Genomic DNA, 18118 nt, shown 5'->3' on the forward strand with positions numbered 1-18118 from the left:
AGATATAAACTGGTGTTTTGTAGAATTATTATACTGTACATACATATAGGATTTAAGTTATAAGGCACAGTCAAAAGTGTTTATAACATAATTTGCTATATACTTCATGAAAGACGTAAATGTATTGTTTTTGGTGTTGCTATATACTTCATGAAAGACGTAAATGTATTGTTTTTGGTGTTTTCTAGTATCATTATTATATAAATATATTGGATTCCAATTTTTGATCTAAGTCAGAGTGAGTAAGTCACGACTTTGTCATACACACTTTATGAAAGATTTCTATAACAACTGTACTGTATTTAGTATAATTATTGTTGTTTGTAGTATTGGATACTTTTTGTAATTTAAGGCACATTTTAAAATGTTAAATCATAATTTTTCTATATCAATCATGAAAAAATCTATAAAAATTCTGTACATTTAGCTGTTGTTTGTTAGTATAATTATACAGTAATAAAACTTCCTGGATTTCCCGTTTGATTTAAAGGCAGTGAACAACACTATAACATTGCCATATGAATTACCAATTATGAAAGACTTAGAAATACAGTAGTATGTTTACAATCTCAAAATAAATTCACCTACACCCAGATTTGGCGAGACTTTTTTATACCTTGTTTCATGAACATATTTTTTTTTTTAATCATCAGAGGGGGGGGGGGGGCGGCGGAAAAAACATTAAAAACAACTTTGTCAGCAAACAGTTTTGCCAAAAACATCCAGACGGAGGAGAAAATAAAAATATAATTTTATTGGTGAATGTAAACAGTTTAGTAATGGCATGGGTTAAAAATGCTTTAAATTTATATAATCAAGAAGAAATACAGTTGAACTTGCTTAAGTCGAACTGGACACAATGTTTGACTGTATCGCATTGTATTGTCGACAATAAATTTTCCTTGATAGAATAATTGTTCGACTTAGATAATACATGACTTATATAATCAAGAAGAAATACAGTTGGACTTGCTTAAGTTGAACTGGACACAATGTTTGACTGTATCGCATTGTATTGTCAACAATAAATTTTCCTTGATAGAATAATTGTTCGACTTAGATAATACATGACTTACAGGTCGTTAATTAATGGAAAACACAACAATTTGGCATGTAAAATAAGATCGACTTAAAAATTATTCTAGTTAGGCGAAGTCAACTTAGGAAAGTTTAACTGTATCCATATCATATTTTTGGAGATTTCTAGGCAGCAGTTAGGGGTAATAAAAATAAAGCAAAATTTTAGCTTTTTTCTGAAAATTCTATTTTTTCGTGGCAGCAGTGAGCTATAGTTGTCTGGAAACGAAATTTTAATTTTTATTCGAAATCGTCATTATTGGTGGGGTAAACAAGGTATAAAAAAGAGCCTCGCCTTAGTATTATTATACAGTATAAAAAAATCCTGGATTTCAAGTTGTGATTTAATTAAAGGCAGTGAACAATGTTATAACATTGCCATATAATCTAACCATTATGAAAGACAGAGAAATACAGTAGTAAATTTATAATCTTAAAATAAGTTCACCTACACCCAGACTAGCATGCCTACTAGCACATTAAAAATTCGTTTTTATTGATCTAATATAAGAAACAACTACTTTTACTTTATAGGTAGATGCTTTTCATATTTGTATTCTAAGTTCAGTGGCGTATCTAGAAATCTTGAATTTCAGGGGGGTTGGGGGCTGATGGGGAGGGGGTGATGAAGAGGGGTGTGAAGTTGAAGAGGGGCTTGATGTTTAAGTGGCAAAATAAGCTCACAAAATAAGGTGATATTTGATTTTTATCTAGACATGAGTGAGAATTTTTTGCTTTGAATACATTCAATGGGAGGGGGATGAGCGGAGTGAGATAAGGGGAGGGGGAACGCCTGTGCAACAGACTGCTTTTAACGATAATCCGCCAAGACCGCCACGGACAATCGTCAGATGGTATCGTGTGGTCAACCCCTCACAGAAAGGAGATATGAGAAAGCAAATCATTTGCAAAAATTAGTACAAGTATGTATATAGCCATTTCTTTACTGGATCAACAAAAAAGAAACTTTGTCAATAATATTAAATAATTATTAATATAAACACCTTGAACTATTGTGATTAATGCACATTCAATTACTGCATAGAATTTTTAACACATTTAACATAATTATATACAATTTATATTTAAAGAACATTACAAGAAATTGATTACAAAAATATTAAGACAATAACAGTCTAATATGTCAGAATTATTGCAATGAATCAGAAATAAAGTTCTCCCTCTAATTAAAGACCACTTTTGGGACAGAGGTTTTAATAGTTTTTAGCAGCTTTGGTCTCTCATTAGGATAATAAAAATGAAAGACATTTGTTAATTTGGGACCACAGAAAAGTGGTCTTTAATTGGAGGGGTCTTTCATTAGAGAGAGACCTTACTGTATATACAAAGATAAACTCTAAACCACCTCAAAATAATACTGAAATATATACATATCTGTGGCCTTGTTTAATACAGAAAAAAAGACAATGTAAAGAAAAAAAAAACTCAAATGAAAGATACAGTGACAGTACTTGTAGAAAATTGGAATGCAAAAAGAAAATATGTATTAAACATTGCAATTCCCATAAATTATTATAACTCAAAATAAATGTAAAGGATATTTATAAAACCGAGTTTCCATAAAATCGCTACATTGTTGCTACAGTGTTTCACAGCAATCATTACACTGCGTAGCTGCCCCATGTAAGTGAGAAAACAATTGTCAAGAATTTGCCGTGAAACACTTTCCGGTGCGTTAAAATAACAGATACTTTAATAAAATTGTTGAGAAAACAATTGTCCAGAAGGCAATTTGCCGCGATTCAATTCCCGGTGCGTTTAAAATACCAGATACTTAAATATGGTAAAAAATTGAAGTAAAATGTTTAAATGATACTTAGAATTTGCTCTCTTTACTGCAGACAATTTCAGCATGATAAAAAAAAAATTAAATTTTTAAATCCTAAACAATCTTGCAATCCTCTAAATTATTTGGTGACCCAATTTTGGGTAGTGACCACAGTTTGAGAGCCAATGCAGCAAGAAGGTTTTTGTTGCTATGGTCCCACAAAATGACAGCATAAACATAATGTAAACTTGCATGTTTGTTGTGTTCATGTATATATATATTCCTGGTCCTAATAATAACATATTCTCATTAGTCATTTAAAAATATATTAATTCTATGGTGAAAAAATACTGAAAGCCACTTTAGAAATGCATTCAGATACTGAAAAAGGTGATACTTAGGTAGTGTCCAATTGAATCTTACATTCATTGTCGGTCAATTTGACCTTTGACACCAATGGCTTTTCTCTTTTTTGAGCGGTGACCTTTTCTATTGGCGCCCTCCTGCTTGCCTTGTTTTCCTTGTTGTTTCATTGTGGCATTATGGTACATCTGTAGTAAAAAGCGTTTGTCTTTTCCCTCCTATAAACAAATATGATAAATTAAACATGTCATTAATACTTAATGATAAATATAATTACTTTTATTTCTTTGACAAGTACACACAGATACAAGATAGAGGGCAGAGATTTCCCTAATTTTTCTTTATCATACCATCATGCAGTACTGGGTAATAAAGAGCATACAAACGGCAGCGGGCATCTAACACTGGCTACATATTGCATATCATTTGTTTTACGCTGTGAATGAGCATAGTTGGCTCTCTTGTTCTATTTATACTCTTTGATAATACTTACTAGTATAATTTGCTGCTTAAGTTGTCTGACCATCTCTTTCCTGCCTTGTAACACAGCTCTGTAGTAATATACCATTAACCTACATAAAAGACATGAGTCATATTACACACTGGAATAGCATTTTTAATCTTGGTCATACCTTTTTTTCCATATTTATATTGGTTACTTTTTGCTTTTCTTGTCATAGTTTCAATGTTTGTATAATATTTTTGTATCTGTATGCATTGAAATAATTACACCCAAACAGAGTTTCCGTATTTTGAACAATAAAATAATCTTGAATTATGTGCTTTTTTTTTATATGTAAATTGCTATTCAAATGTATAATCATAGCACACACTTGAGTGAAGAGACACAAAATGTGATAGCAATTTTAATTATACACAATTATGCTGCTCCACTTTTCTTACTCGGAAAAAACAGCCTGGTTATTTTTCCTGGCCACAATAGACCCACTCGGCGACGTTTGTTTAGAGCCGGTCACGTGACGTATAGTGGGTATGGAGAATTTACAGTGCGATCCGTGTGAAAGTATAGGAAAATGTTATGTTATGGTTGCGAAAACGAATGTTCACCATTATGTTCACCATTAACGCGAGAAATAACTGGCAAGGGAAGGAGCTACAATTGTTCAAAATAGTGTTTAGTCTAGAGTTCTCTGTGCTTGGGAAAAACTACCTGTAAAAACTAGGGATTTATTAGTCTTGAATCTTAAAGCATTTTTAAACGATCTTAAATTATATTTTCAATAAGTTTTACAATTTCTATATATATATATATTTATTGTTAAGGCAAATTTTACAGATTTTAAGTACGGTATTATTTCAATTGTTCATTTTATTATTTATGTGTAATCGGAATAGTGCATTAGGAGACCTACATGATAGTGATTTGGTTTGGTTTCAGATATTTTATGCTTTTACTTTGTTGTATTGTAACCGGTTGTTGTTTTTTATGTATTTTAATGAGACGAAATAAATGAAATGAAATGAAATGCTTTGTATGCTTTGGAATTTGTGATCCTTCTTAAACCTTTGCTAGGCTAGAAATCATTGCGTGTCAAAAACAGGCTGTAGATATGCAGTTTTTTGACCTAGCAATGTTTGGGGGCCAGTGTCTTTTAAAGCCCTAGCAAAACATTATGGCAAAACTAGTTCAATTTCTGCATTCCAAGCAACATTACTCAATATGAAAGTATAATACATACGCCATCGTGCTCAATATCAACTACGTGCATTACAGCAGAAACACGCTATAGAAGCCGCATATTTTCCTATTACCCAGATCACTCATACTACCTGTTTACAATTTACACCAACTATATGTCACATCACCAACCTAGCGGAATGGGTCTATTCAACTGGTAAAACTTTTTCTTGGGCATTTTTACATAGGAAGTAGTTACACAATCTATTTCACTGAATTTTGTTTAATCAAACTTACCAGGAGCATGGATGGATGGATTTATTTGGTGTAAACACCAAGGATAACCCACGAAAATCTGAAAACTTGTTTCCAGCGGGGTTCTTCCGGTGGTGATTGGCCAGCACACCAGAAGACAATCTCTTACTCCTTTCCGAAGAGTATAATGTGTTCTTTAACACGCACATGGGCCAAACGCACAGGGGACCAACGACTTACATTTCTCATCCGAAACAGGGTGCGCTATCGTAACTTGCATTTCAGCCCTCTAGTTAAAACACAAGAAAAGAAGAAATGGGAATTGAACCAGGGACCTAGAGACTTCCATGGTTCAGTGCAAACACAGTAGTTGCTACTAGTTTAGGCGACTGAGCTAGGCTGCACTGTTTGACTAAGAAAGTCCAATCTGAGATCTTGTGTGTTGCAAAGTTTGTGTTGAGATTGTTTGGAAAAAATAGGTTACTGTTACTTACGACAGAAGAGTTATTCCGGCAGCAACAACTCCAGGGGCTGTGATGATGTCAATAATTGTTGTAAAGGCAGCAGCGCTTTCTAACTTGCCACTCACTACTTTGAAGGTACTCTCCTTGCCACGGAATGGGCTGCAGTCTGCTGATGGAGGTATCCTATGAATTGAAAACATTTGAAAGAAAATGTCAACATATTATTGGAAAGCTTCTATAATAAAATATTAAAATAAATATAATAAATACTTAATCTAATCGTATAGACAAACTAATCTTATTCCTTACACTAAACGTGGTTTTGCCATTGGCTCATAATAAAATGTATATACAAAATAAAGTAGAAGTTCATACCTATTTTAAATATACACATATAGCTGACACAAGCTAAACACACTAGATACATTGATAGAAGAACGAACATGAAGGCAGTCCTTGTACGCCCAAGTCTCCATGGCTTCAATGACGGCTTACAATTGTATAATACACTCAACTAGAATTATAAAGAAAGTTAATTGTCACCAAGCATGATTAAGCGCCCCATAGCATTATCACTGGGGAAAAATTGGCTGCACAGTGAATTGGGCAAGGCTTACACTTAGATACCAAGTGCATATAGGTAGCCCATGCAATGTTTCAGCCTTAGGTGCGAGTAGATTTCTTTCCAGGGCTTGAATTTGGTTTTGGCTTAGCTGCCTACACCACTGTAAGGCCTGCCCTTATAACTTTGTGATGCTGACATATTCTGTTGGTAATAAAGATTAACATTTTTCTTGATATTTCTAGATCAAACAAAAACATTACAAGGATAAAAAAATTCACCAGTTTCAAAAAATGCAATTGTTGAAGAGTTTTTTTTTTCTTTAACAAAAGATGCAGGTTTCCAACTGGGACCAGGCTTTTTATGGTGTTTAGCGGCTTTGGTCTCTAAATAAAACAAAAATAAGTATCATAATCTTAGTTGCCACAGAAAAGTATTTCTGTCATTACAACATTTTCAATTGTATAAAAAAAGTCTGCAGTTCTGTAAAATTTGTCTCATAAAACTTACCTTTTTTACATAAAATAGTACAAAGAGCTTAAAAATACAAATTATCATAAGAAGTGGTGCATAGTACATCCCAATCCTGGAACAAAACAAAATAGGAATTGTTAGGAATTAAATTATGAATGGTTTACATTATTCAAAATGTTAGAAATGTAAAAATTCTGATTGGCTTACATTCAAATTATCTGAATTGTAAACATTCTGGTTGGATTACATTAAAATTGTTAGAAATGTAAAGATTCTGATTGGCTGAAGTTAAAAAGGTGTTAGAAATGTAAATAATCTGATTGGCTTACAATACATTCAAATTATTATAAATGTAAATATTCTGATTGGCTTACATTTAAATGATCAGAAATGTAAACATTCTGGTTGGATTACATTCAGATTGTTAGGAATGTACATTTATTTTCTGATTGGCTTACATTCAATTTGTTAGAAATGTAAATTATCTGATTGGCTTACATTCAAATTATTAGAAATGTAAAGATTCTGATTGGCTTACAATCAAATTGTTAGAAATGTAAATATGCTGAGTGGCTTACAATACATTCAAATTGTTAGAAATGTAAAGACTCTGATTGGCTTACATTCAAATTGTTAGAAATGCAAATATTCTGATTGGCTTACATTCAGATTGTTTGGTTTTCAGCTTTTTAGATATGTAAACATCTTGATTAGTTTACACCCACATTGAGAAAATCTATGTCAGCCACCCAATGTTAATACTAAACTGAATATAGTATAAATGATAGCCAATCAATTAGTATAATAGCAAGTCATGTGATAGAACCCACCATGTAAATGTCTGGGCCTGGATCAGCTCAAGTGTATTACGAGCAATATCAAACTCTGGAGCAGCAAAATTTCTGCAAAAATAATCTTTACCTATCCTACAGTAAGTAGAGAAAGATGGAATTCATAATTCGTTAACATAAAGTTATATAACATAAAGTTGAAAAAAGATAAAGATAAGATTATGATGATGATGATGAAGTTGTCAAAAATTGTAAGGATAATAATGACAATATTAATGGGGTGACAAACAAGGCTTGACATCTCAAAACCAGCATCAATGACAAAATTGAAAATTGACTTTTTAATTATATTCTTATTCTAAACATTATAAGCTTTAAAATGATTGGCCTTTTACTGGAATTGGCTTGCTATTGCCAAACTTATGAGTAAAAGTATTAGGGCTTCTCTGCATTAAAGTATACAATACTGCCACAATCATACAAATTAGTTAGTTAAATATTTAGCAACAGCTCGCTGGTTTTTGGGATGACATGCATCAAACGAATGATGATAAAAATATATTGGTAATAATAAAAACAATAATATAATAAACAACAACAATAGCTATATATTCATACACCGAAAAACAAACACTATTGTAGCAATGATAACAATGCTTTTCTAATATTAAATAAATACAATCAATAACTATGGCATTGATTTTTATATTAAACAAACAGAGTGTACCCTAAAATCTTATATATTTTTTTTTTGTAGGACCCTTGGGTGGGCTTCTTTTCGAGATAATCGTGTATTTTCGCTTTTTAATGTACTGTTTTAATGTCTCCCACCAGGGCAATGTAAATAATGTGCAATTTAGATTCGTCTACAATACATTATACTGCCTTCTGTTCCTCAGTTATTTATTTATTCACTTACTCATTTATTTTTTTTTTTATGGTAATTTTGTAGTTTTTATGATGTAATCTTAATTTTAACATTTTTGCTTGAATTTTTTATATTGAATATTATATTGAATAAAATCCATGAATGATAATCTATTGATACCGACACGCTATCGTAATCATCAAAGATAACGATAGCCTGAATGTAAGTACTATCCCTAAAGAAGCCCATCTTGATTAGAAGGCCATTGGCATCTTTTCGAGATTAATTTTGAATACTGAAGCGGAGGCCTATTTTTTAGATGGGCTTCTTCTCAAGATTAAACACATGGGGCTTCTATTCGAGGTTTTATGGTATATCAATAATATTTGATTTGATTTGATTTGAATTTATTAGGTGCTCGAGATAACAATACATGAGAAACAAAGACAAAAGAGCACCAGGATTACCCATTAAGCCGACGACATTTTCCATGAGGTCCTTATAACCAATAAATAACACACACAAAAAAGACAGAAATAGATATTCAAAATTACAAAAAAAGAACAGGCAAACAATAAAAATATAAATATATATAAATAATGTAACAAATGTAAAAAGGTATGAAAGTAAAAATGTTCATTCTCCATTGCAAAAATAAAAATTATTGTGCTGGAAATATTTGGCTACAATTATAAGCATACAAGAACATATCAGACTGGAGAGGATTATAAATAGCAGTAAAGATTTAAATACCAACACACAATCTTTCAACTTGCTGGCTACCAAATAAAGTAATTCCACAACAACAGGGGCTGAGATGAACTATAGCATCGGGGTAAGGCCCCCCCCCCACTCCAGGCACCCACTCTTCCGAAAGATGCAATGGGTTCTTTGAAGTGCAACAAGCCATATGTGTACACTGGATCTCCTTTTTAAGTCCTTATCCAAGATTTGTTTTACCAATTGAACCTTATAACAATAATACCACAACATTGTGTACCCCAACAGGTGAGTAAAATGTGAAAGAGGCAAAAATACATTCTGTGCACACTTCACTTATGAAAGTCAATAGAGCTAACCAAATGGTTCACAGCTCACTGACGGTGACCACTGACCCATGCAGTGATGGCGCAAAAGGGGAATTTTCCCCACGGAACAACTTTGGACCATAGTTAACCTATACGTTATAGTATGTGCACTAATATACCTCACAACAATGTCACGATGCATTGTAATTCTGTATACCTTATTATTGAAAAATAACTGCAAAATGTCTGTTGATATGAAACACCTCATCCAGGGTAAGCCATTGTGGACAAGACAAAAAACACAATTCATTCGTTGCTGCTTACATTTTGGTCGATAAGAAAAAATATCAACATACTAACAATATTTTAACAGTTTAAATAGTTTTATCATGGAGGTATAGATCCATGGTTATGTGAGACTTTTTTTTATACCAGTCACCGACCAATAATGATGATTTCGATTAAAATCGATTAATTTTTGGCCAATTAGCACAACCGCCGCCGCGAAAAAATGGAAATTTCAGAAAAAAAGTTTTTCTTTATTTTTATTATGCCCACTGCTGCCTTGAAATCTCCAAACATAAGATTTAAATATTTCTTCCTATTTATATAAATTTAAAGATCCTATTACTACACTGTTTACATTCAACAATAAAATTATATTTTTATTTTCTCCCCTGTCTGGATGTTTCTAGCAAAACCATTTGCTAAATAAGAAAACAAATTTTATTTTTATTTTCTTCCGCCCTCCTCTGACGAACTTTAAATAAATATGTTTGCGAAATAAGGTATAAAAAAAGTCATGCCTTATATCATGGAGGAAATAAAACAACCTTTTATGTTTGAACGATGTTACTCCTGTTGTTTTATTTCCTCCATGCTTATATCAAGTAGTCAAATGTACTTGAGGGGCAGAGTAGCAATATTATTATAAGCACAGAAATTATGAGCTACTGAAGCACTTCCTCACAGCCTCTTAACAATCTATCTTTAAAAACCACTTCATTATTACCAGCATTACTACCGGCAGCATTATCACCACCATTACCATACCACCATCATCCCCACCAACCTCAACAGCAGTTTATCATCATTAATTCCGTCACCATCACCATCCCCATTATCATCATCTACACTGCCATCATCATCAACACCATTATTGAGGCTTGTCATTCCAAAACCAGCGCCAGTGACCAAGAAATGAAAATTGACTTTAATACAATATACTCTTATTCTCCACATTGTAAGTTTTAAAATATGATGGGTCATTTTCTGGAATCGACTTACTTCTGGCAAACTTATACACAAAAGTATTATGGCTCCTCTGTAATAAAATATACAATACTGCCACTTTATTATGGTAATTACTCAATTCAACATTTAATGACAGTAAACAGGTTTTGGAATGGCAATTCTTATCATCAATATTATCACCATCATCATCACTTCCACCATTATTAACACCATCATTATCATCAACACAATTGAAATTATTTAAATAATAATCATATACAGTTATAAGAGGTTATTGAAACTAAGTTTTAAAACTGGTCTCACAACAATAAAATGTAAAGTAATAAGAGTTGGAAATACCATAGAGATTTTTTATTTTCTCTATGGAAATACTATCAGCTTCAATGTAATTTAATGATTCTCGAAGCTTCATTTATTGTGTCTTAATAATCTAATACCTATTGGCGTACTTGATTTGATGTTTAAAATTCAAATACTTACTTTCTAACAAATTCGAGGAAGAACGTAGACAGCGCCTGCACAATGAAGTCAATGATTACCAGTTTATAAATCTCTGCACCAAGAAACGTCTCCCAGCACTAAAGATAAAAAAGAAAATATTTTATGTGTTTTACTTAGAACAAATCACAGCAAAAATCACAAATGGACATTTCTGGAATGTCAATCACATTTAACAACTGACCTATGACAACAGAGACAGGAATATGTTTGGCTCACAAGCACATGTCTTGTTCCACAAAGGCATATGTTTGTGTATGTTTTTACACTCTACCTCTTCTTGTGTTATCTTAGCAAAAAAATTCAAGCAGTAGGGCTTAGCAGAAATGTTCATTTAAAGGATTGAATTATGTTCATATACAATTTTCATGTCAACTACAAATCAGGTCCTGGGGTTGAACTCTTATTGACATTGGTACAGCAGCAATGTAGATACCCACTGGTCTATTTATTTCACACAATGAATGATGGTTTATAAAAGGTTGGGGTGTTGCAGTGGCTTATCTAAGAGCCTCGAAAAATGGGGGCAGGGGGTGATGTGGTGGGAAAGTGAAGTGAGGGGGGTGCCTCAATGATCAGAAAAGGGCTTGCAAAATAATATGATTTTTAACTACTTGAGCGCAATTTTCTTTTTTTTTTAGAGAGAGGGGGAGTATTTTTGTTGAAGTCCCCTTGTACACCCCCTAGATACGTCACTGGCATGTTGATTCACCCTATTCTGCATTAATATTCATTTAAAAAAAAATAATCACATGGAAAAAAATTGACATAAATCCTCATTGCGGTTGGGCATTCAAAATGAAACCATCAATAATAATCATGCCAAATAGATTGTGTTATAATATAATTTTTACCAATAATAACAGAGATAACAAGGAGGGGTCCATTAACTTACATCAATATTTTGCTTGTCATTCTCTACCAATGTCACCAAGTAGTAAAATAAAGTTACCAGTACAGCCACCTTCATTAGTACAGTCCTGCAAAAAAACAAATTAAATATATTTACACTCATTCTTTATTCTTAAGTATTAATCATTCTACTAAAAGATGAAATGGATTTAGATTGCCTAAATTATTTGGTAGACGAAGGTAGAGAAAGCAGCTTAGATCAGTCGGCTAAACTGGTGTGTGCGCTGAGCCTTTGAGATCTCATGGTCCCAGTTCAATTCCCATCCTCTCCTTGTATTTCAGCTGGGGGAGGGGGAAGGGGTGGAATGCAAGTTATGATAGCGTACCATCTTCCAAATTAGGCGTTTAAGCCGTTGGTCCCATGTTAATTATATCTATTTATATCTATAAACATTTATACCGCTCTATTTCCAGCGGATTCATAGCGCTGAGTGTCAAACTCAATGTAAAAATCGTAAAAGTGTTAGATCCTACTCTGATTCATGCAGTTAACAAAAAGAGAAAAAAAAAGTTTAAGAACAAAAATAAATATATGGCACATTTGCACGTTAAATAATGTAGACACTCATAAAGAGTAAGGCATTGTCCCCTGCTGTGCTGCACAATCACCACCAGAAGTACCCCACTGGCAATAAATCTTCAGACATTCATGAGTTAAACCTGGGTGTTTGCACCGAATAAATCTATCCTGTGTACATACTTCCTTTTATAGATGAATGATATATACTGGCCTAAATGCATAGGTTCATTGGGGCACACATTACTATATAAGTTGGCAGATACTGTAAAAGGAAAAAAACCTGCCTACATGCTTTGGCAGATGAACGAAGGGGACATAGTTGTCTAAATTTGTTAGCACATGTTAAGCCAAGCACACATGGCGCTGATGGTAATCGGCCGATGTCATTCTATGGAGAAGGCAATGCAGGGAGGTGTAGGTAGCAGATCATTTTTAGTGACAATCTGCTCAGTTTGTCATTGAAAATTAGCAGATGGAATTGCACTGTCGAGCATTCACAGAGTGGTTGACAGTTGTACAGTACAATTCTTAGGCTACGTTCAGACTTGAAGATAAGCCAGGCTTGAGTTACGCCCGGCTCAACGTTAAGCCCGGCTTAACTTTGCACTAGCGTTCAGATTAGCGGGTTTAGCCAGGCGAGAATTTGCATAGTAATGAACCGTAACCAGGAAACGTGTTTCAAAACATTGCTCGCGAAACGTACGCTCGCTCACAGCGTACGTAATTGAATGTTGATTGGTCATTTCGTCACCCGAAGTCAATGCAAGACCCCCCGCAACGATTAAAGCCCAGCTTAGAAAAGTTAAACATGGTGGCGCGCCAGGCCTAGTTACTATAGGAACACAGCCCGGCTTGAGATAAGCCACCTAGTTCAGACTGGCAGATGGATAAACCCGGTGAGTTGAGCCGGGTTAATCCACCTAGTCTGAACTAGGCCTCAGTGGCGAAGCATATGTGCCTGGCTTAAAGCTCTGTCCACACTATAACATCCGCACGACCGTCGTACAATGTAGCGAGTGCCCAGCTAAGGGAACTCACCTGCCTAAAGCAATGTACAGTTGTATTCTCGGACTTCTGTAACCTTCAAGTGAGCCAAGCACGCTAAACATATATGGAAGAATCAGGTTGAACCCGCTGATCAGCAAAGGCACTGCTAATTTTGTTATCAATGATGGTTCGTTGTTGCTATCCATCTGCAAATTTAATAACAATAATAATAATAATAAAAATAGGATCCCAGTGGGAGTGTATGTCCTATACTGCCCTACTGTATTATATTTACTAATAAAGTGTCCACATGGATTTTGGTTATCAGGAAAAGTGCATTTTTTTAAATTTTTGCACGGTAATAAAGTACTTGAAATGACACATGACCCATCATGCACCTCCACCAGATTTACCCTTTCCGCGATCTTTAACTGCCAGATCATAACATAGTGTATTTGCCCCTGAGCGGGCATAGACACAGTAGTAATAATAATAATAATAATAATAATAATAATAATAATAATAATAATAATAATATTAATAACAACAATAATAATAATAAAAATAACAATAATAATAATAATAATAATAATAATAATAATAATCCAAATAATAATAATAATAATAATCAAAAATTTACAATGTGTCAATTTCAAAAATGATCAAAGGCACTGTTTTTTATGTTTTTAAATTTACTTTAAAGGAATCTAAAGTAGTCAAATCTTTAACCAAGTAAGGGAAGAGGCAGAGAAAGAAAAGGTGCATTGGCCGTATGTCTTTGTTCGCAATTTTGGGACAGTAAGCAATGAACGGAGACGACGGGAAGGAGCATAGCAAGGGACAAGTTTTTTTTTTTTACAATATTTATAGAGGGTGACCTTTCCAGCGTATCCTAGAAGGTCAGCTGATATTCAGGGGCCCTCTTTATTAATAAATTAAACAATGTGATGTTTTTATCAGTGAAGTCTCTTTATGAGGCTTAGGGAGTGGAGTTGATTTTAGTCGTGGTAAAAAGTCCTGCTGTCTCAGGAATTCAACCCAGGACCCTGGGATTAGAAGGCAAGCATCTCAACCACTTAGCCATTCCACTCCACTCAACAAGATATTGTCGAAGAATAATATAATAATAATAAACGTTAAACTGAGAATTTTAAAGAAAATGTGTTGCCTGACAGGTAGCCAATAAAGTGTTTTTAGCAGAGGACTAATATGGCGGTACCTATGCATAATGATACCATTTTTCCTACTGACCTTCCCATATGCAAATCAAGTTCAATGACCCTGCAATATTTCGAATATTCTTATATTTTTACCTATATTTGTTATTTTGTTTTTTGATTTTTGGTATTTATCTATAGTGCCTCTTCCTTTAGGTTCGAAGCGCTTTTTTTTCCCCTGGTTATTGGGTTCACATGCTTAAGCAAGGCTGCCATTTTGGCACAGTGTAGCAGGCAACCCCACCAGGTACCCATTTATACTCCTGGGTAGAGGAAGCAAAGTGCCTGGCTCGAGGACACAAGCGAAGTGCACAGCAAGGGATTGGAAACTCCGAGCTCCAGGTTGAGAAACCAAACCGTTCCCGCTGTGCCAAACCGCTTCCGCCCTTTACATATAATAATAAAAAAAAGTTATGAACTATCAACCTACAGCCCTTTATTATTAAATATAAACACTGACCTGTCCAAGAACATCATCTTCATAGATATAATAGATAAGAAAGCAAGCACTGCCTATAAGTGCAAGCACTAAAATGTTTATAGCCAAGCGTAGACAGAATAATCCACATTTATTTCCGAATGACCTCTTCTTTTTTTTATGATGTACGGTCAACTGTTCCTAGATTTTGAAAAAATGGGGGAAAAAAAATGATGTTTGTAAACATAATTTTATTTCTAGGCTTCATTTACAATATAATTTTCTTGTTCGAGCCATGCATTTATCACTGATGAAGGAATTTCTCCATTAATTTACAATCATGTGATTTATACTATTAATTATTGACTATTTTATTCATTTTTGTTTTTTTTTTACATTTCAGATCCTATGCTGTGCAACTTAGCATTTTCATCTCAGCTACGCCTAGTTTGAATAGGACATCTGATCTTTCACCTCATGAAATATTCTACCCCATTGCACTCATAAACATTCATTACTTGTATAATAACCATGTATGATTGGATTGGATTTATTCGGTGTAAACACCTAGGATAGCCCACGAAAGTCTAGAAGAAGATTTATTTCCAGTGGGGTCCTTCTGGTGGTGATTGGGCAGTACACCGGGAGACAATCCCCTACTCTTTTCCGAAGAGTGTACTGCGTTCTTTAACGTGCGCATGGGCCATAATAGAGATCTCCACGGTTCAGCGCACACACAGTGGCTACCACCAGATTAGCCGACTCAGCTAAGCTAAGTTAAGAGCTTATACCAGCCTGTTTGTGACAATGATGCTCTGTTTTTCAAAATGGAAATAGATGATATGAAACAAACTTGCTATCTAAAGCACTCTCCAAACTATCCCATTTTCTTTGACAACAAAAAACTGTTGCATGTCCATATATAGTCCTGATATGGCTATATATGGTCATGATGTGATGTCATCATGACCACAAAAAGCTGTTGTATGTCCATATATGGTCATAATGTGCCTATATATGTTAATGATGTGATGTCATCATGACTACATTATAGCAAGTTATGTAAAATAAATTCTCATAGTCTAGACAGGGCTCTATGTACAATTATAACATGGCAAAAGCTTGTGTAATTGGACAGCCATTATTAAAAATAAAGCTAAGCCTAAATTTTTCACTTACCCCCAGTTCTAAGAAGATACTCTTGTGCTTAAGTTGTGCTGAGCTCGCCGACACGAGATTGTAGTCCCAGCCGCATAACACCTTGGTAGTGTAATAATTGTACTTCCTATCTCCTATCGTGAAATAGGATCGATAGGCTGCAGACATTCTTTAGAAAGAAAATGGTTTTGAAAACTGTATTTAATATAATCATATCTCTAGGACCCAAGTTTTGATTTTCCAAAGCAGCCACAACCCACCTAATAATTTGAGAGTAAATATGTACACCAAGTTGTTTAAGATCCTTGAAATTTTACTGAAGAATCATAATGACTAGGCCTACTCAACATGGATATAACATTGATCTTTATTCACTTTTTATCAGTGACGGATCTAGGAATTCATAATAAAGAGAGGCCAGGGGGCACGCTTAGACTTAAATTTGAATCAATCACTGATTATCGTCCTTTTTCGCCAAAGTGGGAAATTGAGATTTTTAATATACAGCTGTAGGACCCATTTGAAATTTATTGGGAAAAATGCTACTAGGTCACATAACAGCGTTTTTATTTTAAGTCCATGTCAATACTTGTTAATGTTTAGATTTACGCAATTATGTTGTGGTAAGATATAAAATATTCATTGTGGACATATAAATAAAATATTTTTCTAATGAAAATTCCCCTAAAATAATTTAGTTCTCAGGTAGCCAGATCTGTTAAAGCTCTTACAATCTGCTTTTTTTTAGCAAACCTGCTCATGACCCAACGCAAAAGTTTGGCAACCCACTTTTGGGTCGCGACACACAGTTTGGGAAGTGTGCCTGTACATTAACCTTTAATTATAAATTTTTCTCCAACAAGGATGTAAGTGGGTTTTTTTTTTTTGTTTTTTTTTTTGGTACTTATTTATCCCTATCCTTATAATGGAACATTCCAGAATGTTAATCAAACTTAACAACTGACCAATAAGCACAGTGCCTCTCATTAATACAGTGGAGTACATTTGTGCTGTGTGTATACTTATCTCATTTGGATACTGTAAATGTGCTACACAGCAGGCTGACTTTATTTGACTTTCAATGCTGAAAATGAAATTCTTGAGAATGAAATAAATTTTCTAAAATAAGCTGTGAAGTACGTACCCCTGCGCAAGGACAATAAGGATCACCGCGAAGTAACTGGCACTCGTCAAAAGATACGCTAATGACATGTCGTATTTATCACTTATTGTTTGGTTTGTGTAGTATCCCATGTACAACTCTGTCTCTTCCAACCACCCCTAAGAAGGGATAAATGACAAAAATAAAGGTTATACACTGTAATATTATTTTCTTACACATTGTACCTCAAGTTTGAAATTGATAATGGTGGCTATTAGTTGAAAGTATATAGGTCTCTTAAACCTTAGCAATGTTTTTACATCAAGAAGTATTGTCTGCTATGTTGAAATATGTTGGTCACTTAGAATTTGAATAATGTTTCTACGCCGATGGTTCAGCTAGGCTGCGGGTACTAGGGCTGACACTTGGACCTTGCAGGAGTAACATTCCTAGGTTGCACATGTCTGCTAGGCTGGGGATATGTCTCCTGGTCTTTTGAAGTGTAAATGTATCTAGCTAAAAACGCATAATTCAGCTAGTTTACCAATCCACCAATCAATCACTCAATTAACTGGGTATAGTCACCCTACAGACCGTTTCATGCTAATGCAATCGTCAGGAGTGAGAGAATACAAGCATTGTGTAGGTATATGAATGCTAAGTCTGGTTAATATATGCAAACAACTTAATTGATTTTAATTAGGTATTTGGTATATATAAATCATGATATAATGTTGTTTCT

At 34.1% G+C, this 18118-nt stretch overlaps 1 protein-coding gene across 1 annotated transcript in view; it reads right to left on the bottom strand.

Annotated features, from left to right (window-relative positions):
* Window positions 1-2407: 2407 nt before the first annotated feature.
* LOC117118743 (transmembrane channel-like protein 5) overlaps window positions 2408-18118 on the bottom strand; it is a 34905-nt gene continuing 19194 nt past the window's right edge. The window contains exons 7-18 of the mRNA XM_033263423.1: window positions 17419-17555; window positions 16296-16443; window positions 15159-15317; window positions 13533-13687; window positions 11958-12042; window positions 11045-11142; window positions 7454-7549; window positions 6660-6735; window positions 5941-6101; window positions 5618-5770; window positions 3723-3801; window positions 2408-3447 (exon numbers count right to left, since the gene is read on the bottom strand). Of these exons, the coding sequence (XP_033119314.1) occupies window positions 3292-3447; window positions 3723-3801; window positions 5618-5770; window positions 5941-6101; window positions 6660-6735; window positions 7454-7549; window positions 11045-11142; window positions 11958-12042; window positions 13533-13687; window positions 15159-15317; window positions 16296-16443; window positions 17419-17555 (1503 nt within the window). The 3' untranslated portion in view covers window positions 2408-3291. The remainder of the gene's footprint in view (window positions 3448-3722; window positions 3802-5617; window positions 5771-5940; window positions 6102-6659; window positions 6736-7453; window positions 7550-11044; window positions 11143-11957; window positions 12043-13532; window positions 13688-15158; window positions 15318-16295; window positions 16444-17418; window positions 17556-18118) is intronic.

This window comes from Anneissia japonica, unplaced genomic scaffold, assembly GCF_011630105.1.
Source record: "Anneissia japonica isolate Jap-2015-1 unplaced genomic scaffold, ASM1163010v1 scaffold1951_len603592_cov169, whole genome shotgun sequence".
Classification (NCBI taxonomy): domain Eukaryota; kingdom Metazoa; phylum Echinodermata; class Crinoidea; order Comatulida; family Comatulidae; genus Anneissia; species Anneissia japonica.